A 25,862-nucleotide genomic window follows, 5' to 3' on the forward strand; every position below is an offset into this window, starting at 1 on the left:
TCTTTGGTTTCACATTACATATGCACAAGCAAAATCCATAATTCCTGTTTGTAAACCAAGACCATGTTTGTTTGGGTGGACATGAGCTTGGGATTGGACTAATAATCTAATAAAATTATTAATCCGATATTTGGTTAAACAATTGAAGTACGGATTAATTATTTTAAACTTGACTATTAGTTAAGATAGGATACATAATCCAACGGATTCGTAATCCCAGAACTATTAGTTATGGGAATGCTAATCCAATCCGTCCAAACAAACATGGCCAGCTACAATTGTTAATGGGAGAGAGAGAGAGAGAGAGAGAGAGAGAGAGGACTTCTATAATATAAACATCTCCTACAGAACATATAATAATGTTGTGGTTAAAACATTAACAGTTGAAAGAATTTAGGAAGAGAAAGAATACACTATCAACTAATTATTTAATCACATTATTATTATTACCACTAATGTGATATTGAGCACCTCCCCATTAACAAGTTCGTCAGAAAAAAATTCAACGCTTTTGTTCGCTCCATGTCTTTCCTTCAAAAAACTCGGCCAACATCCGTTCAAGATCCTCTGGCGTAAATTTGATGTACTTCTGGGGATTTTTACCATTCTCAATTAGAGGCCTAGAAGAAAAAGCAGAGTAGCACACCATCATCAAATCCAGTCTTATTACCAACCAACCAAGGGTATAGAACTTTAAAGTGAGAAAAACTTTAAAACTTGCAAACAAGGAAGCATGAGAAAACATAACATACCCAAAACGTCTAATGAAAGATCGATACGCAGGCAAAAGGACTTCGGCTACAGCTAGCCTCAAAGACTCGCGCAACTCACTGTCAGGAACTGTCCATTGAGATTGCCTTTGATGAAGCTCTTCAAACTGAATGTTGAATGTTTTGAACCTTTCTTTCACCATTGCCCTTGAAACTCCACTATTTCCCCCACTATCACCTCCGAACTGATTCCCACTTGATGATGAAAGCCCTTGAATTGTCAGACATTGCAAAATCTGCCAAATAACAACAAAACATCCACATTGAAGATTGAACTAACTACTTCTTAGCTTATCATCAACCTAAAAACGGGGAAGCCCACAAATGCATTTCTTGAGCTGGAAACACAGGTGACAAGCTCTTAAAAATCTCACTCATGAAGTTTAAATAAAAAAATATAAAAAATTCTGGTTGTTAGGCAACTTGATACACATTGTTGGGCCCATTTTCTAACAACTTAGGCTTTTGGAAAAATTGGTGACTTAACATTGGTAAGGTAATCCAACAATAATTGGACATCCAAACTACATTGAAAAAGCAGTATCATAATAGAACCAAAAAGAAAGCCATGCTTGGCTAAAAAAAAGGCAAAAGATAAAAAGAGAGCATAATTTAGCTAAACATCCAGGGTAGTTTCCTTGATATAATAGCACCTATTACTTCAAAACAAACAGGCACAATTATATAACATATTATTTTCTTCAGAAATATGACAGCAATTCTGTGGAAGTAATCATCTTTACTCCACATATTAGGCATCCTGAACATAATGAAACTTAATGTGCAAATAGGTGTATACATGTTATTGATACTACACATCACACCCTAACAAACCGATTTTCTGAGTGAAAGCTCAAAAGCATCCTTTGTGAAAATACCTTGAGAGCGGGAGTGTCACCAAAGTGAGTGTGTACATGTATAATATACATATATATATATATATATATGCATCAATATCTTGTGAAATGATCAATAGAAGTAATAAAATATTATTTTAATATAGCACATAGAAATGAAATATTATGCATGTTGTTCAAATCCACCTACTCTCCACCTACTTCACCCACTTAAACCTACTCCACTAAACCTAACCCACTACACCACTACCACCTCACCTACTCCACTAAACCTAACCCACTACACCACTACCACCTCACCTACTCCACTAAACCTAACCCACTACACCACTACCACCTCCACTTCACCTACTCCTTACCTACTACACACTCACCCTCTTCTATATATAGGAATCATGAATCATTGTAATAAATATCAATATCAATCTATCAATAATACATACAATTAATTCTCTCTCTATCAATTTTTCTTACATGGTATCAGAGCAGGTTTAGAACTAATATTTTCGCTTCCCCGGCGGGCGGCAACCTTACCTTAGCTGCCCGCCGGACCTCAACCTATTCCGCTTATTTTCTACACATACCTTCCCATCATTGCCCATTCAATAAATCCGAAAATTGTCCGAAACAAGAGAGAGAGAAAACTTCATGGCGGCAGCCACCGGAGCAGGACTTTTCTCAGCCGTTCTCTCGCCGGCCGCCGGGAGATTCAAATTCAAACGGAAAGTTCCGGTGTCGGCGACTGTTACGCCGACTCAGCCACCGACTTTCACCGTCTCCGACAACGGAAGGTTGCATGAGGCGGCCACCGTTGACAAACGCAGCGATAGCTCGGAGGCTATGCCGGAAGATCAATGGTTGAGCTTGAAGGATTACTTTGAACTGTCCAAGGACATGATTAGATCGGACGGTGGGCCGCCTCGCTGGTTCTCGCCATTCGAGTGCGGATCTCGATTAAACGGCTCTCCTCTCTTGCTCTTTTTACCCGAGATTGATGGTGTTGGGCTTGGCCTTATTTTGCAGCATCAAAGACTTGGAGAGATCTTTGATATTTGGTGCTTGCACATTCCAGTTATGGATCGAACACCATTTGCAGACCTGGTGGAGCTGGTTGAAAGAACAGTAAGGTCAGAGAATTGCAGTTCACCAAAAAAGACTCCATTACAGCTTTCCTTGGCTGAGGAATTTCGTATTTCCTTTCACAGTGTCGATAAACCATCTACAACTGGTGTTAGAACAGAATACTTATCTGTTTTTTCTCACTCACACTATCTCCTTCCTAAAGTATTCCCGACTTTTAAGAGAGTCGTGGTTTTGGATGATGATATTGTCGTCCAGCGAGATTTGTCAGTCCTATGGAGCCTTGATATGGAGGGTAAAGTGAATGGTGCTGTTCAGTTCTGTGCAGTGCAGTCCCTCTCTCTCCACTAGCCGACATGCACCTGCCTAAAGAGACCCCTTTTCTTTTTTTTTTTATTCTTCACACAACACCACGTTCCCACCACACCATTATAATATATTCTACCATATTTTTTTTTTATCTCTTCTTTTCAAAAACATCCTCATGTCCCCCACTTTCTTTTCCTTTATTTTACTCCATTTTTTTGAACAGCAACCGAAACAACACTACACCTTCCACCCACCAGCCTGCTTTCCCATTAATACATTTTTTATTCTTATTATTTTTATTCTTCTTCTTATTCTTCCCAAAAAAAAAAAAAAAAAGAAAAAAGAAAAAAGAGGAAGAAGACCAACTGCACACCAACTTATTTTATTCATGTCGGGGCTCACCCCGATCACCATTTTACACCACACAAAAAAAAAAAAAAAAAAAAAAAAAAAAAAAAAAAAAACCAACACAAATTGGAACAGTGGGATTTTTCGTCTCCACTCTGCAGCCGGTCTCTTCTTCTTGCCTCCGTCTTGGACGGCCCTTGACGGTGTTGCCTCCGTGTTTCCTAGACCACCAAGCAAGTTGCCTCCTCCCTGCTCCTCCACTACAGCATATGGTGGACCTCCAAATCGGAACATCACGGTGGCCTTCCGCTTCAGCTCCTTGTTTTCTGCCTTTAGCACACTTATCTCTGCTCGCGCATCCTTATACATGCGTTGGAGCAGGGCCAGCTGGGAGTTTAACTGTTGCACCTCATTTGTCCTGCTCTGCAGCCGGTGCGACAAGTTTGTGACCGCAGTCATGGTTTCCACACATGACTTCAGAGTATACTGATTGGCCTCAATATCAGTTTGCACCGCCATTTTTTGCTCCACCGACCGCATCGGAAAGTTCAACGGAGCAAAACCAGAGGTGTTTGGTTGAGGTTCACTGGCCACCGCACCAGTTATTTCTCTTGTGGGCTCGTTCAGTTCTGGAAAGAGCGTGAGCAGACCACGGGAAGAGGAGGCCATGTTCTGGGTAGCTGGACGGGAAGAAGAGGCCATGTTATGGTTGCTGAGTGTTTCAGAGATGGGTTGGTTACAGAGTGTTACCAGTGTATCTCTCTCAGCCCACGAAGAGTTTTTTAGAGGTTTCAGACTGGTTTGATTTCCACATGTTCTCTCAGCCTTAGCCTTCATTTATATAGCACATGACGAAGAGGCCGACACGCGCACTGTCGATCACGTGCATCGCCGCGTGTCTGGCGCGCCTTTTGATGGCACGTCTTTTTATGGATTGGGCACGCCTTTTGATGGCACGCCTTTTGACAGATTGGGCACACCTTTTGAGGGTGCGACTTTTTAAGGGTCCGACAAGACTCTGTAAACTGTCCCGACATTGATTCCGGTTAGCTCCCTTATGGGTCCGACAAGACTCTGTAAACTGTCCCGACATTAATTCCGGTTAGCTCCTTTATGGGTCCGACAAGACTCTGTAAACTGTCCCGACATTGATTCCGGTTAGTTTCTGCAAGGGTCCAGCAAGACTCTGTAAACTGTCACAACAACTGTCACAACATTGTCTGCTACAACGGTCCGACATGACCCCATAAACTGTCTTCTACATCGGTCTGACACCGCCATCCAGTGTCCTCTACACCGTTATGACACCACCATACAGTGTCCTCTACAACGTTATGACACCCCCATACAGTGTCCTCTACAACGTTATGACACCACCATTCAGTGTCTTCACCAATGGTCTGACACGACCATACAGTGTCTCCTATCCTTTTTTATTTTTATGTATTTTCTTGTTTTGTTACTCTCTCCAAACTCAAGTTGGTTAGTTCCTATCCCCCTTGAGTTTGCGGGGGGCTGTTCAAATCCACCTACTCTCCACCTACTTCACCCACTTAAACCTACTCCACTAAACCTAACCCACTACACCACTACCACCTCACCTACTCCACTAAACCTAACCCACTACACCACTACCACCTCCACTTCACCTACTCCTTACCTACTACACACTCACCCTCTTCTATATATAGGAATCATGAATCATTGTAATAAATATCAATATCAATCTATCAATAATACATACAATTAATTCTCTCTCTATCAATTTTTCTTACACATGTTTTTAGCTGTATTAAAGATCAATAAAAGAAACAGAAGAATGGTTCCAAGGCCATGCTCTGTCAACAGTTGGAATCTATCCTCTACTTCCCCATGGTTATTGGTTTTAATTCTTCTAGCTTCTAGTTTCAATATCCTTACTTGCAAAATTGCAATGGAGAATGTGCCACCATGTGTTTCACATACAATAGTAATACACAAATAGCTTAAGAGTTCATGAAGCAGTTGGATCAGACTAGGTCAGAAGAGATCGAATTATTGATCGAGGATGAGACCGCACTTTTGAATAGGCCTAGAATATTTTCTTTTTTCTTGCTTAACAAGAGTAAATATTTTCTTTCATTGTTTATTTTGATTAGCAAGAATTAGGTTTGTTGGTAGTTTCCTAATTTTTAGATTGCTTTTGCTCCAACATTATTTGGCCTCCAAGGCATAATTTATTTTAAATACCTATATGCCTTGGGGTGAAAATAACTTTTTATTAAAAATATTCAAAGATTCTTTTCCTTGTCCATTAGATTGTATTTGGCTCATGAATTTGGGTAGAGATTTGGAAAGATAAAAGGAAAAGGTGACTATAATATTACTATATTTCATTCATATTTCACCAACTTTTATTTTGGATAAGTAAGTCATAAAATAAAACGATAAAATATACGCATTTACATGGGGCATCCCCAGACTATTACATCACAAACTACTATCCCTATGCAACCCCACTTTTTCAAGCATAACAAGATTGACAAATAAAACTCCTTGCACATTCCACAAGGAGAAAACTATAAGAAACCATACACCATCCTTGCACCAACCTTTTCCTTTCTCTTTTTTAAATTCTTATCCAAATTCATGATCCAAACAAAGTGTCAAAATTCTTTTTTCTCATGGATTCAAGAGCTCATTTCGTATATTAGAACAATTTTTAGCTCTCATTTCGTCTATTAGAAGGATTTTTAGTTCCCGTAGAGTTTTGGTAACAGCAAAGAGCTACACTTTGCTGTGTTTCCTTTGTAGTTCTATTATTAGATCTAACAATGCCTTCAACCATGCCCTCAAAAATCTGATATACCTAAAATGCCCCTTAAAAGACCAATTTACTAAATAAAACCATCCAACACGTTCCGAATCGATTAATTTTGGACGGTTTCGAAAGTTATACATGGTTGGCTCAGTTTCATTATACAGAAAAGACTAGTTTTATAGATGGCTGGCGGTTTTCTTTATACAAAGACAGACTAATCTGAACCAACTGATAATAGAGGCAACCAATAAATGTTAACCTGTATACATAGATATGATTGAAGCTTGGGTAACCAGCTTAGGGTATGATGAGATATCACCCCTTATTTATAAATGAAGATTTAGGGTTTACAAAGAAGACAATTACAAGATGATCCCTGAGTGTGTAATAATGATTACAGATCCTAGAGACTTTCGGCTAATATAATATGCTAAGTGCCTTTCGGTGATTATAATATGTCAACACTCCCCCTCAAGTTGGTGCGAAGATATCTTTCATGCCCAGCTTGCCTAATATGTCATGAAACGGTTTATTCCCAATTCCCTTGGTGAGAATGTCAGCAAGTTGTTCACCAGACTGAACAAAAGGAGTACAAATGGTACCACTAGTGAGTTTCTCCTTAATGAAGTGGCGATCAATCTCAACATGTTTTGTCCTGTCATGTTGAACGGGATTGTGAGCAATGTTGATGGCGGCCTTATTATCACAGTATAACCGCATGGAGTCCGTCTGAGTAATACCTAGATCACTCAACAATAATTTGATCCATAAAAGTTCACACACACCTTGTGCCATAGCTCTAAACTCAGCTTCTGCACTTGACCTGGCAACCACATTCTGTTTCTTACTCCTCCAAGTAACTAGGTTGCCGCCGACAAATGTGCAATACCCTGAAGTTGATCTCCTATCAGTTACTGACCCAGCCCAGTCAGCATCTGTATAGGCTTCTACACGAAGATGATCATACTTTGAAAAATACAGACCCTTACCAGGAGCAGACTTCAAATACCTCAAGATTCTCATGACAGCCTCAAAGTGAATCTGATGAGGAGCATGCATAAACTGACTAACTATACTGACAGCAACAGCAATATCAGGACGTGAGTGAGATAGGTAAATGAGCTTACCCACTAATCGTTGATAGCTCCCCCTATCCACAATTTCTCCTCCTTCATCATCCCCCAATTTCTGATTGGGTTCCAGTGGGGTGGCACATGCCTTGCAGCCAAGCATCCCAGTTTCCTTCAACAGGTCAAGCACATATTTTCTCTGTGAGATAAATATCCCATCCTTAGAGCGAGCAACTTCAATTCCCAGAAAATACTTCAAGCTTCCCAAGTCTTGGATATCAAACTTTTTGGCTAAATATTTCTTCAACAGAGGTATTTCCCCACTATCATTGCTTGTAAGAACTATGTCATCTACATAAACAATAAGTGCTGTAGTCTTACCGCATGAGGAATGTTTCACAAATAATGTGTGATCTGCCTGACTTTGTTTGAAGCCATATTTAATCATAGCCTGAGTGAATCTCTCAAACCAAGCCCTTGGAGACTGTTTGAGACCATATAACGACTTCCGAAGTTTGCATACTTTCCCTTCTGTTTGATGATTCTCAAAACCCGGAGGAATGTCCATATATACTTCTTCTTCGAGGTCACCATGGAGAAAAGCATTCTTGACATCAAACTGATAAAGCGGCCAATCTAGATTAGCTGCTAGAGAAAGAAGTACTCTGACTGAATTCATTTTAGCCACGGGTGCGAAGGTCTCCTGATAATCAATGCCATATGTCTGAGTGAACCCTTTTGCCACAAGTCTTGCCTTGTAACGCTCAATAGACCCATCTGCTTTGTGTTTCACAGTATATACCCATTTACAGCCCACAGGTCGTTTGCCCGTAGGTAACTCGGTCAATTCCCAAGTGCCATTCTTCCTAAGTGCTTTCATTTCCTCAATCATGGCTAGTTTCCACTCAGAGATAGCAAGAGCATCCTGAAAATGGTTAGGAATGCTAACAGAGGAAATATTGGACACAAATGCTCTATATGAGGATGACAAATGAAAGTATGATACAAACTGTGAGATAGGATGTTGAGTACAAGATCTCACACCCTTTCTTTTGGCAATAGGAACATCAAGATCAATGGACTCACGAGATTCAAAATTACCTAGACTCTCATCAGAAGCAGGAGATGACAGTGGAGTAGCAGAAACGGTCCCGTGTATCCAGTTAACTTGTTTTCTGTCGATGTCCCGGATATAAACATGTCCATCCTTATTCTTGGTGACAGTGGGTTCTATAGTTCCAGGTGGTGCAAGAACAACTGGTTCTATCATAGGAGGCACAGGACTCACTTCTACCATATGAGGCATAGGACTCACTTCTACCATAGGAGGCACAGGACTCACTTCATACCAAGGCTCCCCCGGAAGGGAGGTCGGGGACACCGGAGAGGACAAAAAATAGGACTGGGACTCAAAGAAAGTGACATCCATGGACACAAACCACTTACGAGAAGAAGGGTGGTAACATTTATACCCCTTTTGAGTAGGAGAATAACCAAGGAAAACACACTTGAGGGAGCGAGGGTCCAACTTACCACGAGAGGGAGAGTGATTATGGACAAAACAGACACAACCAAATATTTTGGGAGGAATAGAAAACAAGGACTGAGAACCGAGGAGGACGTGAAGCGGAGCCTGTTTGTCCAAAACCTGGGTAGGGAGACGATTAATAAGATAGGCAGCGGTGAGAACGGCGTCGCCCCAATAGGGTCGAGGCACGTTCATAAAAAAACACATGCACCGAGCCATGTCAAGAAGATGCCGATTCTTGCGTTCGGCCACCCCATTTTGTTGAGGGGTATTGGTACAAGAGGTCTGATGGATAATGCCATGAGTAGAGAAATATTGTCCTAACCCAGAATCTATGTATTCCCCGCCATTATCAGAACGAAATATTTTGATAGTGGCCCCAAACTGAGTACAAATCATCTTATGAAAAGTGCGAAACACAGAGAAAACTTCACTCTTATCTTTCATGAGATACACCCAAGTAGTACGAGAAAAATCATCAATAAATGTAACAAACCAGCGATGACCTTTCACAGACAGAACACGAGAGGGACCCCAAACATCAGAGTGTATTAATGAAAAAGGAACTAAGCTTTTATTCAAACTGGGAGCAAAAGAAGCTCGATGTTGTTTTCCAAGTTGACAAGACTCACAAAGAAAGTCAGACACATGATGATTTGCGAAACTAGAAGGAAATAAATGCTTAAGTAAATGAAATGAGGGATGCCCAAGACGTCGATGCCACAGCCATACATCAGCGGGGGTAGGAGAAGACGGGGTGGAAGAATAAGCAAGTTTGTCCGGTTGATCTAGGAAGTAGAGACCATTTTCTGCACTACCACTGCCAATCGTCCTCCCCGTGACAAGGTCCTGAAAAAGACAATGATCAGGAAAAAACGTCACACAACAATTCAAATCCTGGGTAAGACGACTTAAGGATAACAGATTAACAGAAAACTTGGGAACATGGAGAACAGAAGATAGATGCATGGTAGGAGTGACTTGGACTAAACCTTTTCCAGAAATAGAAGAAACAGTTCCATCGGCAATCCTAACTTTGTCCTGACCTGAAGAGGGCTTATAGGCAGAGAAAAGATCAGAGGAGCCAGACATATGATCTGAGGCACCAGAATCAATAATCCAAGGCAAAGATGTATGACACAGGAAAGCACAAGGAGAAGGTACTAAGTTACCTGAGCGGGCAAAGGACGAGGAAGCGGTACTGAGAGCAGTAGAAGATCGGCGGTCCAACAATTGGCGCAAAGCATCCTCCAGCTCAGTATCAGAAGCTTGAGTAGCAGAAGTGGAATTAGAATCAAGGGTATCAACGGCACTCGACTGATGAGCCCGGGAATAGGAACCACGTCCTCGAGAGTGGCCTGACCGACCTCCTCGAGAACCCGACCGATCACTTCGACCCCCAGATGGAGTCCCATGAAGCTTCCAACATGTCTCACGAGTATGCCGCGGCTTTTTGCAATAATCACAGAATACAGACTCCTTAGCAGCAGACGGAGGAGGCAGGCTGAGGCTATCTCGAGGAGTAGACAGTAATGCGGAACGGTCAGTAGCGACAGGGGACATCATAGCAGACCGACGACTCTCCTCATTTTGGACATAGGCAAATGCCTCTTGCAGTGAAGGAAGAGTGTCCATACTCAGAACTCGACCCCTAACTGGATCATACTCCATATTTAGGCTAGCCAAAAATTTAAAGACCCGTTCCCGTGCGATGAACTTCTTGTACCCGATAGAATCAGTAGGGCAAACGGGCTTATAGTCTTCCAGGTGGTCAAGGCGTTTCCAGCCGTTGGTGAGGAAAGTGAAGTACTGAAGAACAGTCTGCTCCCCCTGAAGTGTGCTCTCAATAGAGCGACGCAACTCAAATGCCTGTGAAAAATTTCCTTTGCGGGAATAGGTAACAGCCACAGCCTCCCAAATGTCCTGGGCAGTCTCCATAGACAAGTAGCCCTCACCAAGTTCTGGAACCATCGAATGGATAAGCCAACTCATAATCAAAGAGTTGTTAATCTCCCATTGGTCATAACCTGAGTCAGTGGTACTAGGTGCCTGTATCCTGCCATCAACATACCCCATCTTCCCTCTGCTCTTTAAAAACAAAGTCAAACTTTGAGACCATGCTAGGTAGTTCTGACCATTAAATAGAGAGGTGGTGATTTTCAGACTAGGGTTGGGGTTCTCAATCATGGTAGTAGGTAGAATGAGACTCACTTTTTGGTGTTTGAGACGAAGAGGACACACTAGTGGAATCTGTCATGGATACAATACTACCAAACCCGCAACAAATTAGTGGAAATCACAAACCCGGAAGGTGGTAGTGAGATAACAGTCACAATGATCACTATAAAGACATACAAAATACAAAATTACCAAACCATTTTTTTTTTTTTTTTTCCTTTTTGTTTTTTTTTTGTTTTTGTTTTTTTTTGTTTTTTTTTTGGTTTTTTTTTTGTTTTTTTTTTTATTTTATTTTATTTTATTTTTTATTTTTTTTATTTTTTTTTTTTAATTTTTGTTTATTTATTTATTTATTTATTTTTTTTATATATGTTGAGTTATTTATATATACATGTATTTATATATAAATATATATATCAGACTATAGTTATATATATATATATCAGGATATATATATATATATATATATTATATGTACCTAGATCAGAGGACGACGAGGACGAGGGCGAGGACGACAGGGACGAGGGCTGAGACGAGCGACGAACTGCGGGAGAAGATCGACGAGCGACGAGCTGCGATGAAGATCGACGAACTGCGATTGATGAAGACGAGCGACGAACTGCGGGATGAACTGCGATTGATGAAGACGAGCGACGAACTGCGGGATGATGATGATGGCAGAGACGAAGACGAAGCGGAATGATGATGATGGCAGAAGATCGATTCAGCAGATGATCCAACTAGGTATGCTTTGAATCCTAGCCCTGGAGGTGATGCTCTGATACCATGAAGCTTGGGTAACCAGCTTAGGGTATGATGAGATATCACCCCTTATTTATAAATGAAGATTTAGGGTTTACAAAGAAGACAATTACAAGATGATCCCTGAGTGCGTAATAATGATTACAGATCCTAGAGACTTTCGGCTAATATAATATGCTAAGTGCCTTTCGGTGATTATAATATGTCAACAATGATGATATAGGGTCTTCTCCTGTAGTATGTTGTACCTATAAACCTATAATAATATAGGTTAAAAAAATGGTACAATTCTAAAAAAAGTGTCAGTATCTTTCACACTTCTCAGATTTAAAATAAGAAGAAAAGTCTACATACTGACACATATATGATCACGATGATGATCATCAATAACATACAAAAAATTTCTAACATAAGATTAATATATTGTTTTGTCTTATTTATGTATTAAAGAATGGAGCATTCTCTCTCTCCCTTCCTCTCAGATTTCTGATTACCCTTCTCCCCTTCGTTCCTCCCCTACTTCACGAAAACATTTCACTATCGACAATGAGTTCCCTCTTTCCACAGTTGACAATTTCTACTGTCAGTGAGGCATTAACAATTGTTGATGACTATCCCTCTTTAGGTGATGGTGCTCTCCTACCCTCCCTCTCTATTAGATTTGTATGCATTTGTTTGTGTGCTGATGGGTCTCCTCTTTCCATAGTAGTTGATGTTACTCTATTTACTCTCTCTCTCTAAATTTGTATATTTGTGTGCATAAGTAACAGTGGATAAACTCAGTTGTTGAAGGCATGATCACCTAACCGAAATCAACTGGTAAACCGTATGGCCCGATGCCTTCAGTTTCAAACCGTCTCTCAATCGAGATTGGATGACCAATTCTTTAGCTTGAGCTCATCAGTTTGAGTAGCAAGTTAGAGGTGAAACAAAACCCGTGAACACCCCTACTTGTTTCCGTTGGTTTTCATTAACTGTTTTTTCTCAAGTGCAACTAGGAAAGTTTGCTACTTTCTTCACTGTAGTAGCCACCATCTTCACTTAATATCACCTCACTTTTTCAAGAACAAAGTGTTGCTTATATACTAGCTCATCATTCTAAATGTCAAGCAATCTTGTTCTTTTCTTATTTCAATATTGAGGTTGCATGATTTCATGTCTTTTTACATATAAAAAGGCCATTTTCCTAAGATTATGTCCCTTCTATTTTCTTTTTTAGCATTATTCCTTAGCTTGATATTTCTTTTACTTTCCACTTAATTGGGTTCCGGAAAACTATGCAACTAACACTCAAGAAGCACAAACACTTCCAAGAAGATGCAATGGCCATTTTGGACACCAACAATTACTAGACACTTCTCGACACGTGTTGAACACACCTTCAAACCTTTCCTATTATTTTTTCAAATTTTATTAAGAATCAAACATACTTTAGACACTTGGGGGATACATGTGTCCTTAGACACACATGAAACACATTATAAATTTGAAGAAACTACAAACAAATGTGGACAAGCTCCACTCTAGCTTGAGAAGATCTTGAAAGCATGTCAGTTCAGCTAAGCCAACCTTGACCTATCCAACACTCAACTAGACACTTAGCTTGGATCAACTCAATTGCAATAAAAAAAGATGAGATTTATATCAAAAAGAATCTTATTTAAAATAATAATAATAAACACCATGGTAAGGAGATGATGATGCATGTGATGGGTCGAAGAACAAGAGAGAAAAATTATAGAGAGAGGAACCCAAAGGATTCTAGAGAGAGAATATCTCAATATCAATCAAATGTTATTCATGAAAGTTAGTTGCAAAATAATCCACTCCACTCTAGTTATATGCCATTAATTAACTCACTAACCAACTCACATGCTTGGCACATGTCTTACATCATACTCTCACTCTTGAAAGAGCTTGTCCTCAAGTGAAGATAAAAGAAAAGTAAACAACTAATGAAGAAAAAATGAAGCACGATACTAAACTAGCAACAATACAAACTAATCCAATAAGGAAACTAGTCCTTAACAAGTTTCCAAGACTTCAATTTACCACCTCTGTTTGGCCATTAGTTTGAGAATGAAAGATAGTGCTAAAATTCAAATAGGTACCAATTTTCTTCAAAAGTTCACCAAAAGTGAGTAAGAAACTTTGCATCTCTATTGGACAAAATCGAGGTAGGAACACTATGCAACTTGTAGACTTCCTTGAAGAAGAGGTTAGCGATGTTGGTAGCATCCATGGTCTTCTTGCAAGGTATAGAATGTATTATCTTGGAGAAACGGTCTACCACCACCATAATAGAGTTACTCCGCCTTTGCATGAGAGGTAAACCCAACACAAAATCCATACTATTACATCGCTAAGGACTATCCAGCATTGTAAAGGCACATATAATCTCGCATTAGTCATAGCCCCTTTATTGTTCTGACAAATTTGACTTCGCTTCACATAGTTGCCCACATCATTGGTCATGCTTAGCCAATAATATGCATCTTGAAGCAACCCAAGGGTCTTGTCGTTACCGAAATGGCCAAACTTATGATGCTTGACCAACAAATGTGTCCTTAAGGAACAACTAGGAACACACAACTTAAGGCCATGAAAGATAAATTCATCCCTTAACATGTAACTCGGATAAGTAGCTCTATCCCCTCTTTGCAATGCAACAAAAATCTTGTGAAAGTAAAGATTCTTCACATAAAACGTATGAAACTCAACAAAACCCACAACATTATTTTTTTATCTCAACAAAGAGAGTCATCCGCCTACTCAACCCGTTGGCCACCTTATTAAGAACCCCCGATTTATTTCGTAAGGAAAAATTAAATTGTTACAAATAAGCCACCCATTTAGCATGCCTTTTGTTAAGATGGGGTTGGCTAATGATGTACTTGAGGGCTTCAAGAAAGGTGTTGAGCACAAACTCTTTCTAGGCAAGGCAATAGCTCCAATGTTTGATGACTTGAATAATAGCATAAAACTCAAAGTCATAAGTAGAATACTCTCCAATGTTTGATCACTTGAATCATTGCATAAAACTCCAAGTCATAAGTATAATACTTGAGCTTAGCCCGTTCAATTTTTCACAAAAGAAGGTGATCAACTTGCCTTCTTAGCTAAGGACACCTCCAATGCCCATTCCTGAGGTGTCACGTTCAAGCTCAAAGGTTTTGCCAAAGTCTGATAGCGCCAAAATTGGAGTTTCGGTAACCACCCTTTTCAATAGATGGAAGCTATTGGTGGCTTCCTTGGTCCATTCAAAAGTCTTAAGCTTGAGAATGTTTGTTAAAGGGGCAGCGAGGCTACTAAAGTTACGGATAAACCGTCTATAGAAAATAGCCAACCCATGAAAACTCCTCACCTCATGGATGCTAGAGGGAGTAGGCCATTCCACAACTGCCCTGATCTTCTCTGTATCCATAAGTACCCCACAAGATGAGACAACATAACCCAATAAAATGAACTGAACCACCGCAAAGGTACATTCCTTAGTGTTGCAGTAGAACTTCTCTTGCCTTGGAAGTTCAAAGAAGCGAAAGTGGCACAAATGCTCTTCTAAACTTTGACTATAGATCAAGATATTATCGAAATAAACCACTACACATACATGCTAAAGTGGTTGCAAAATTTGTGTCATCACCCTCATAAAAGTACTTAGAGCATTGGTAAGCCCGAATGGCATCATAAGCCACTCAAATAGACCATTAGGTGTTTTAAATGCCATTTTCCACTCACCAGTCGACCTAATGTAGATTTGATGATAACTGCTTCCAAGGTCAATCATAGAAAACACCTTTGAACTGGCAAGACAATCCAACATACCATCTAATCTCGGAATTGGAAAGCGATACTTGATTGTAAACTTGTTGATTGCTCGGCCATCCACACACATTTTCTCCATGAACCACCCTTTTAGGTGTCAAAGGAGCTAGCACACTACAAGGACTAGGACTCGGCCAGATATACCCTTTAGCCAAATGCTCTTTTACTTTCTATTGCAACTCCTCTTTCTCCTTTGGAGACATGCAATAGGCTAGTTCATTTGGAAGCATCAACCCAGGTACCAAATCAATATGATGTTGGATGTCTTGCATAGGAGGCAAATGGGAAGGAATCTCTTGGGAAAAGACATCGACATACTCTTCCAAAAGAGTAATCACATCAACCTCTTCCTTAGTAGCAACCATGTGCACAACCGAAACCAAAACCAAGATAATCCCAAAATCTCGACTCACTTGCAAACAATGTGAAGTGGCTATCATCCTTGATAATGGTGTAAGTGTTCTGTTTACCATCAAGGACGCCCAAGTAAAATGTGGCAAGCATCCATAGGCACCACATCACACCATACTTCATCGACATACTTCTTTTGGATAGAGAATGAAATCAAGCACTGTTTGGTTACCTTAATCTCATTGCCCTTCTTGAACTATGATAAGGAATAAGGATATGGATGGTCCTCCATCGAAAGGTTGAGTTTAGTCACCACTTCTTAAGAAATCCACATTCTCACAACTTACAACTTACACTATTAATGATCATGTTACAAACACGTCTCCCAACATTGCAAGTGGTATAGAAAATATTGGCGTGCAACCAAACTTCTTGGTTCTCTTGTTTTGATGAGAGAAGTATCTTCTTCAACATAAGAACAAGACCTTATTCTTCATCACTATCACCACCAATTTCAATATTTCCTAGATTGTCAAGAATTGGAACATCTTCATAGTCACCATGTTCCACAACTTCTTCAATGAAAAGTGTTTTGTTCTGATTATTGCCTATGTTCTTGCGGCAATCAAAAGATCCATGTCCTAGTTCACCACACTTGAAACATTTAACGCTTCCACCATGAGATGGATATTGATTTCCAGAAGCACCATTAGAACAATTAAATTTGAGAAGAAGAAGCAGCCTTATCCATAAACTTAGAAGGACTAGCTTTGGCAAAGCTAGGAGAATGCAATCCAAATGCAAATCAAGGATCAAATTAAGAGAGGTAAGGCAAATCCCCCAATTAGGGGTTAAACCCCTAAGGGTTAAAGAGAGAAACCAAGCTCTACTCCAATTGCAATGTATATTCTTTAATCAAAAACTAAGCACAATAGTATTACGTCACCTATTTATAGACTCCAACTAGGCTACAACTAATATGCCACCTAATCATACACTTAAGGTATTTATTGTATTACATTAGTACTCCCTCTATTGAAGAAACTTGTCCTTAAGTTTACGCAGCCATAAATGAATTTGAGAGCACCACTCATGTAACCACATGCGAGGAATAGGTGTTGCATTTCCTTGCCTGACACAAACATGTTTCAGCACAACTGATCCTCGTGCGAATACATCAATATGCTTCCGTGGCTACGCAACCATTGGTGTACACTGACAACTCCCATCATGTCCATAACCTCCCTTTGCTAATACTTGAACTGAATCCCATTTTCTTGACCCTCTTCACCTTTTGATCTGCAAGCTGGTGTAATCGAGTACTCTTCATATCGGAACAAGACTGTTAGGCTGGCAAATGATATCTTTTAAAACAAACAAAGCTAAAGGATATGACAAATTGACACGATTGACTATGCAACCACTAGACAAGAACAACTTGTGAGAAATTGATCATGAGTTGGAATTCCATATAGCACTCCTTTTGTCTTTCCATCCTTCAGACACAACAACTAATTGAGCATCATAAGAAGCAACCAACTTAACTCAAAACAACTTTCTAGAGAGGAATAAAGGAATACCGAATAACTCATTTGTTTCAACTCATCTCTTTGATTATGAGTCTCATTTAGATTAGCATCATTACTTCTAACTGGTGAATACAACTCAACACTATCACAAAAAATGCAGAGTGTGACTTATGTTCGCAGTGCTTCTACATCTATAAGCCATAGCAAAGATCTCTTGATGGACCAGTACAACTAGCCAAATTAGACTTCACAAATCAGAATCGAATTGAAGCAATCGAACGCATGCAAGTTCTTCGGTTCTTGATTAACTCTCAAACGAAATCATCATTACAAATCAAAGTTGTATTTCGAGCAAACTGTAGAAATTTAATGTATAAAGAGAAAAAGAGAATTGTATTATTGATTGATGTTTGTAATTATTTATTACAATGATTCATGATTCCTATATATAGAAGAGGGTGAGTGTGTAGTAGGTAAGGAGTAGGTGAAGTGGAGGTGGTAGTGGTGTAGTGGGTTAGGTTTAGTGGAGTAGGTGAGATGGTAGTGGTGTAGTGGGTTAGGTTTAGTGGAGTAGGTTTAAGTGGGTGAAGTAGGTGGAGAGTAGGTGGATTTTAACAGCCCCCCGCAAACTCAAGGGGGATAGGAACTAACCAACTTGAGTTTGGAGAGAGTAACAAAGCAAGAAAATACATAAAAATAAAAGAGGATAAGAGACACTGTATGGTCGTGTCAGACCATTGGTGAAGACACTGGATGGTGGTGTCATAACGTTGTAGAGGACACTGTATGGGGGTGTCATAACCATGTAGAGGACACTGTATGGTGGTGTCATAACGGTGTAGAGGACACTGGATGGCGGTGTCAGACCGATGTAGAAGACAGTTTATGGGGTCATGTCGGACCGATGTAGAAGACAGTTTACGGGGTCATGTCGGACCGTTGTAACAGACACTGTTGTGACAGTTGTTGTGACAGTTTACGGAGTCTTGCTGGACCCTTGTAGAAACTAACCGGAATCAATGTCGGGACAGTTTACAGAGTCTTGTCGGACCCTTAAAAAGTCGCACCCTCAAAAGGTGTGCCTAATTTTTCAAAAAGGCGTGCCATCAAAAGGCGTGCCCATCCATAAAAAAACGTGCCATCAAAATGCGTGCCCAACCCATAAAAAAGCGTGCCATCAAAAGTTGCGCCCTCAAAAGGCGCGCCCACTTCATCAAAAGTCGTGCCCGACAGAAAGCGTCGAGCCATCAAAAGGTGAGCCGGAGACGCGGCGAGGCACGTGAGCGACAGAGTGGCGTGTCGGCCGCGTCGTCAGTGTCAATATAAACCAATGCGGAGGCGGAGGAAACCAAACCAGACTGAAACCTCTGAACTTGTCATTCTGAAACAATCTGTAAATACTCTGTATCCAACCCTTATCGGAAACACTCAGCAATCCAAAAAACATGGCCTCTTCTTTCCGTTCAGCTACCCAGAACATGGCCTCATCTTCCCGTGGTCTGCTCACTCTCTTTCCCGACCTCAACGAGTCAACAGGAGAGATAACAGGTGCGGTGGCCCGTGAACCTCAACCAAACACCTCTGGTTTTGCTCCGTTGAACTTTTCGATGCGGTCGGTGGAGCAAAAAATAGCAGTGCAAACGGATATTGAGGCCAATCAGTATACATTGAAGTCATGTGTGGAAACCATGACTGCGGTCACAAACTTGTCGCACCGGCTGCAGAGTAGGACAAATGAGGTGCAGCAGTTAAACGCCCAACTGGCTCTGCTCCAGCGCATGTATAAGGATGCGCGAGCAGAGATAAGTGTGCTAAAGGCGGAAAATAAGGAGCTGAAGCGGAAGGCCACCGTGATGTTCCGATTTGGAGGTCCGCCATATGCTGCAGTGGAGGAGTATGGGGGAGTGAACGTGCTGGGCGGCGTGGAAAACACGGAGGCAGCACCGGCAAGGGCCGCTCAGGACGGAGGCAAGAAGAAGAGACCGGCGGCAGAGTAGAGAAGAAAAATCCCGCCTGTGGATGTGGTTGTTTGGGTTTGTTGTTGTTGTTGTTGTTGTTGTTTTTTTTTTTTTTTGGGTGTAAATTGTGATCAGGGCGAAATCCCGATAGAAATAAAATGAGTGTATTGTGCAAATCCGAATGGCTTGAAGGTACAAGACTGAGCAGAAAAATTAGATGGAATGAATTTTTTTTATTTTTATTTTTATTTTTTTATTTTTTTATTTTTAATAATAAAAAATTGAGGTTCAAGGAAAAGTTGGGCTGTGGAAAGAAGAAAAAGAAAAAGTAGCACCCACGTGAGTTCCATCCAATTTTTTATATATATAAGATAAAAAAAAGGTTTGGACGGTGGAAAAATATTTTAAAATAGAAAAAATTATATAATATAGTTATCTCTTTGAAACTATATGCTGGTGTTGATCAAAAAAGTGGGCCAAATTACCAATACCGCCAATCTTGTAGACATCCTGAAGTGGGAGACGAAGAGGCTTGTCTGATGGCCTCTTGGGCTCTGTAATCATGTCGAGGGCATCAAGAAGGGTTGGGCCCTTGTACCATGTTACCGGTGTAGAAGACACTGTATGAGTGTGTATATAGACTGCCCAAAAGATATACATGGATATAGATATCGAGCCCTCAAAAGTCGTGCCCTATTTTGTGGCTTGGAATAGCAGGGGATTGAAACCAGACGCAAGGAAGGCTGGTGTCGCGACGGAGCTTTGGCAAAGGGACATCGACGTGCAAGCGGTGGTGGTCTCCGGCGACTGAACAGTAGTGCACTCAGAAAGGAAATTTCAAGGTATGTGTAGAAAAATTTTAGCAGATTAGGTTGAGGTCCGGCGGACGGCCAAGGCGAGGTTGCCGCCCGCCGGGGAAGCGAAAAATACTAAGTGCTTAACCTTGCTCTGATACCATGTAGAAATTTAATGTATAAAGAGAAAAAGAGAATTGTATTATTGATTGATGTTTGTAATTATTTATTACAATGATTCATGATTCCTATATATAGAAGAGGGTGAGTGTGTAGTAGGTAAGGAGTAGGTGAAGTGGAGGTGGTAGTGGTGTAGTGGGTTAGGTTTAGTGGAGTAGGTGAGGTGGTAGTGGTGTAGTGGGTTAGGTTTAGTGGAGTAGGTTTAAGTGGGTGAAGTAGGTGGAGAGTAGGTGGATTTTAACAGCCCCCCGCAAACTCAAGGGGGATAGGAACTAACCAACTTGAGTTTGGAGAGAGTAACAAAGCAAGAAAATACATAAAAATAAAAGAGGATAAGAGACACTGTATGGTCGTGTCAGACCATTGGTGAAGACACTGGATGGTGGTGTCATAACGTTGTAGAGGACACTGTATGGGGGTGTCATAACCATGTAGAGGACACTGTATGGTGGTGTCATAACGGTGTAGAGGACACTGGATGGCGGTGTCAGACCGATGTAGAAGACAGTTTATGGGGTCATGTCGGACCGATGTAGAAGACAGTTTACGGGGTCATGTCGGACCGTTGTAACAGACACTGTTGTGACAGTTGTTGTGACAGTTTACGGAGTCTTGCTGGACCCTTGTAGAAACTAACCGGAATCAATGTCGGGACAGTTTACACAAACCATCACAAGTTGAAGTTGCAACTTGACAAACACCAAAACCAACACCAATTTGTCTAGTCAACAAACTCTGATTCACTTGAACTCATATTTGAACAATCAACATAGTTTGAACTCATACACAAAGTGTTAATTGAACCACAAGAAATATTAATCGAATTACAACAAACAATCGCAATGATTAATCAAAACCACGAAGAAGATTATTCCAACCCCAAAAACAACAACAATTTTTGAATCAACATTTTAAGGAGGAACGGCGCTAGATCGATTCTCAATCTTAAGGCGCGATATTTGATTTTAACTCCAAATGTGTTTGAGATGTTCGATCAACCACTGTACTTGAGTCGTGACTTCAAATCGAACTCAAGTCAAGATGAATTGTTATCTCAGATCAAATCACAACTTAGATTGCAGAACCAAATCGAAATCGAACTATGAAGGTAGATCGAAGTCCACCCAAAGTCACAAAAAAAGAATCATAAATCAGGAAAGATTGAACAACACTCCGAACACTTCAAGAACTTGTAAAGAGGTTGATTTTCCAAACATGGCCCGATTGGAGGTCACGATTCAAAGAATCATGGCACAAAAACTCGATTGGATCATAGTTAAGATTGTGAATCAAGGTTGGGTCTCAATTAAGGCTTTCAAATCGAGTTTAGATCTTAACAAAGGTAATCAGATCAAGATCGTTGTTCACATTTATATCGCGAAGTGGCATCTCAAATTTGTATTGTAATCAACTCGCGATAACTTTCCAAGCATGAGATCCAACCAATATTGCAACTCACACAAGTTCAAAACTCATACTCTTCGATTGAATTCAAACTCCTATTTGCGAAGTCCAAATCAGAGTACAATGCAACAATTGAAGTTAAAGACGAACAATCCAACTTCGAAACTCGTACTTTTTAATATACACGAACAAGTGATAAGCTTTGAAATGAAGATTGAACTAGATTTTGATAGTAGCGGGCATGGCTTTGTAAGCAAGGGTTTTCAGATCAGGTACCAAATCAACTTGTGGACGTGCAATTAACACACAACTAGAAACACTGTTGATGAATCAACTTGACTATTGAAATATATCTTGGATTAGGAAGAAATTATGATCAAGCTAGACTCTAATACCAAATAATGCATCAAGGATCAAATTGAGAGAGATAAGGAAAATGCCCTAATTAGGGGTAAAACCTCTAAGGGCTAGAGAGAAAAACCAAGCTTTACTCTAATCACAATGTATATTTTTTAATCAAAAACTAAGTACATTGGTATTACATCACTTATTTATAGACTACAACTAAGCCAAAACTAATAGGCCACCTAATCATATACTTAAGGTATTTATTCTATTACATCATGAATGACTTGACCAAAAACCATCTTGGAACCCTTCTTGGGAGTATTGTTCCATTCCAAAGCGCTATGGCTTTGTTGCTTCTCCACGGCTAAGGCTCAATTATAGGCCTCGAAAACATTCCATAATGTATGGAACGCAAGAATATCTTAGATCAAGGACTCCAAGCCACTCACATAATGAGCCACCCGTTGATCTTCACTCTCATTTAAATCAACCTAAGCAATAAGTTCATAGAAAGACTTCATGTAGTCTCCCACACTTCCAACTTACTTGAGAGCATGAAGGTTTTGGTATACACTTTGAAGAAAGTTGAATGGTAGGAAACACACTTTCAACTTCTTTTTCATCTCCTCCCAATCACGGATTTTCCTTTCCCACATCATTAATGACTAAGTTGAAGTTGTTCCTACCAAGTGGAAGCCTTTCCTTTTAGTCGGATTGCAACTAGCTTGATTTTCTTCTCATCGGAGACCTCTCTGTAGTCAAAGATACGCTTAATAGTGTTAAGCCAATCTATGAACTTATCGGGATTAGGACTCCCATGAAAATGAAATTCGATTTTGACGTTATTCTCCTACTTATGTTCAAATCGACCCACATCTGCTAATCGCCTTTGCAAAGCCTATAACAGGTTGTCAAAAGAACAATGAGTACCCCCAACATCATCGAAAACATCGCTACCTATGGGATCTCCTAGACGGGGTGTTTGAGCATGCCCAACAATTTGAACCCTTGGGTCTATTTTCACTATTACAATGTGAAACGGAATGAGAGTCCAAATCTAGCAAATCTATAGAACATTCACTAATCACAAGAAATGCCAAAAATGGACAACATCACCAGACTCAGAGTCGCCACCCAATCTTTTGGGAAAACTAAGAAACTCATGACCCGTGCTAAAGGCCAATATTTATCACAACAAAAGTGTTTATGCTAGGGAACTTATGTATGAGGGGGGAAGGTCATGAATTGAGCACCTCCACTCACCCGATCAAAAATCAACCTCTACTAATTGTAGATATGAGATTTATTACCATGATATGCTCATGTTTCGATTATTAATGCTAACATTACTATGTGAAGCAAATAAGTATAGACTAAATCACTTATTTTGGGATGCTTTGATCTCAGGCATTTCAAAAAAGAGTTTGAAATGTGCAACTCAAAGAGAAAGATGAATTCACATGCATAGGAATCAATATCATCCCAACTTAAGCAAAATAACCTCCATCCACCAGCAATCATAGAGATATATCAAATAAGCAAGTAGCTGAAGCTTGGGTAACCAGCTTGGGGAATGATAGAATATCACCCCCTATTTATAAAAGAAGATTAGGGTTTACAAGAAATGCAATTTACAAGATGATCCCTGAGTGCTATCCCTGAGTGCATAAAATGATTACAGTGATTACAGACAGACCCTAGTGTGCCTTTCGGTGAATATAATATGCTATCACTTAATATAATATGCTAACACTCTCCCTCAAGCTGGTGCGAAGATATCTCTCATGCCCAGCTTGCCTACGATGTCATGAAATGGTTTATTCCCAATTCCCTTGGTGAGAATGTCAGCAAGTTTCTCCTTAATGAAGTGGCGATCAATCTCAACATGTTTTGTCCTGTCATGTTGAACTGGATTGTGAGCGATGTTGATGGCGGCCTTATTGTCACAGTATAACCGCATGGAGTCCGTCTGATCAATACCTAGATCACGCAACAAGAATTTGATCCATAAAAGTTCACACACACCTTGTGCCATAGCTCTAAACTCAGCTTCTGCGCTTGACCTGGCAACCACATTCTGTTTCTTACTCCTCCAAGTAACTAGGTTGCCGCCAACAAATGTGCAATACCCTGAAGTTGATCTCCTATCAGTTACTGACCCAGCCCAGTCAGCATCTGTATAGGCTTCTACACGAAGATGATCATACTTTGAAAAATACAGACCCTTACCAGGAGCAGACTTCAAATACCTCAAGCTTCTCATGACAGCCTCAAGGTGAATCTGATGAGGAGCATGCATAAACTGACTAACTATACTGACAGCAACAGCAATATCAGGACGGGAGTGAGAGAGGTAAATGAGCTTACCCACTAATCGTTGATAGCTCCCCCTATCCACATCTTCTCCTCCTTCATCATCCCCTAATTTCTGATTGGGTTCCAGGGGGGTGGCACATGCCTTGCAGCCAAGCATCCCAGTTTCCTTCAACAGGTCAAGCACATATTTTCTCTGTGAGATAAATATCCCATCCTTAGAGCGAGCAACTTCAATGCCCAGAAAATACTTCAAGCTGAGTCTTTGATTTCAAACTCTTTAGCTAAATATTTCTTCAACAAAGGTATTTCCCCACTATCATTGCCTGTAAGAACTATGTCATCTACATAAACAATAAGTGCTGTAGTCTTACCGTGTGAGGAATGTTTCACAAACAATGTGTGATCTGCCTGACTTTGTTTGAAGCCATATTTAATCATAGCCTGAGTGAATCTCTCAAACCAAGCCCTTGGAGACTGTTTGAGACCATATAATGACTTCCGAAGTTTGCATACTTTGCCTTCTGTTTGATGATCCTCAAAACCTGGAGGAATGTCCATATATACTTCTTCTTCGAGGTCACCATGGAGAAAAGCATTCTTGACATCAAACTGATAAAGCGGCCAATCTAGATTAGCTGCTAGAGAGAGAAGTATTCTGACTGAATTCATTTTAGCCACGGGTGCGAAGGTCTCCTGATAATCAATGCCATATGTCTGAGTAAACCCTTTTGCCACAAGTCTTGCCTTGTAACGCTCAATAGACCCATCTGCTTTGTGTTTCACAGTATATACCCATTTACATCCCACAGGTCGTTTGCCCGGAGGTAACTCAGTCAATTCCCAAGTGCCATTCTTCCTAAGTGCTTTCATTTCCTCAATCATGGCTAGTTTCCATTCAGAGGTAGCAAGAGCATCCTGAAAATGATTAGGAATGCTAACAGAGGAAATATTGGACACAAATGCTCTATATGAGGATGACAAATGAGAGTGATACAAACTGTGAGATAGGATGTTGAGTACAAGATCTCACACCCTTCCTCTTGGCAATAGGAACATCAAGATCAATGGACTCGAGAGATTCAAAGTTACCTCGACTCTCATCAGAAGCAGGAGATGGCAGTGGGGTAGCAGAAACGGTCCCGTGTATCCAGTTAACTTGTTTTCTGTCTATGTCCCGGACATAAACATGCCCGTCCGTATTCTTGGTGACAGTGGGTTCTATAGTCCCAGTAGAAGAGGGGGGTTCAAGAACAACTGGTTCCACCATAGGAGGCACAATAGTAGAGGGTGGTGCAAGAACAACTGGTTCCACCATAGGAGGCACAGGACTCACTTCACACCAAGGCTCCCCCGGAAATGAGGACGGTGACGCCGGAGAGGGCAAGAAATAGGACTGGGATTCAAAGAAAGTGACATCCATGGACACAAACCACTTACGAGACGAAGGGTGGTAAC

At 40.5% G+C, this 25,862-nt stretch overlaps 1 protein-coding gene across 4 annotated transcripts in view; it reads right to left on the reverse strand.

Moving 5' to 3' along the window:
- Positions 1-322: 322 nt before the first annotated feature.
- Positions 323-25,862, reverse strand: part of LOC114286125 (exocyst complex component EXO70A1) — a 108,208-nt gene continuing 82,668 nt past the window's right edge. For all 4 annotated transcript variants that reach the window (XM_082904065.1, XM_082904068.1, XM_082904067.1 and 1 more), the window contains 2 exons: positions 753-1,006; positions 323-620 (listed from right to left, as the gene is read on the reverse strand). In XM_082904065.1, the coding sequence (XP_082760191.1) occupies positions 503-620; positions 753-1,006 (372 nt within the window). In that variant the 3' untranslated portion in view covers positions 323-502. The remainder of the gene's footprint in view (positions 621-752; positions 1,007-25,862) is intronic.

Source organism: Camellia sinensis, chromosome 14 (genome assembly GCF_055761805.1).
Source record: "Camellia sinensis isolate YWXY chromosome 14, ASM5576180v1, whole genome shotgun sequence".
Taxonomy (NCBI): Eukaryota; Viridiplantae; Streptophyta; class Magnoliopsida; order Ericales; family Theaceae; genus Camellia; species Camellia sinensis.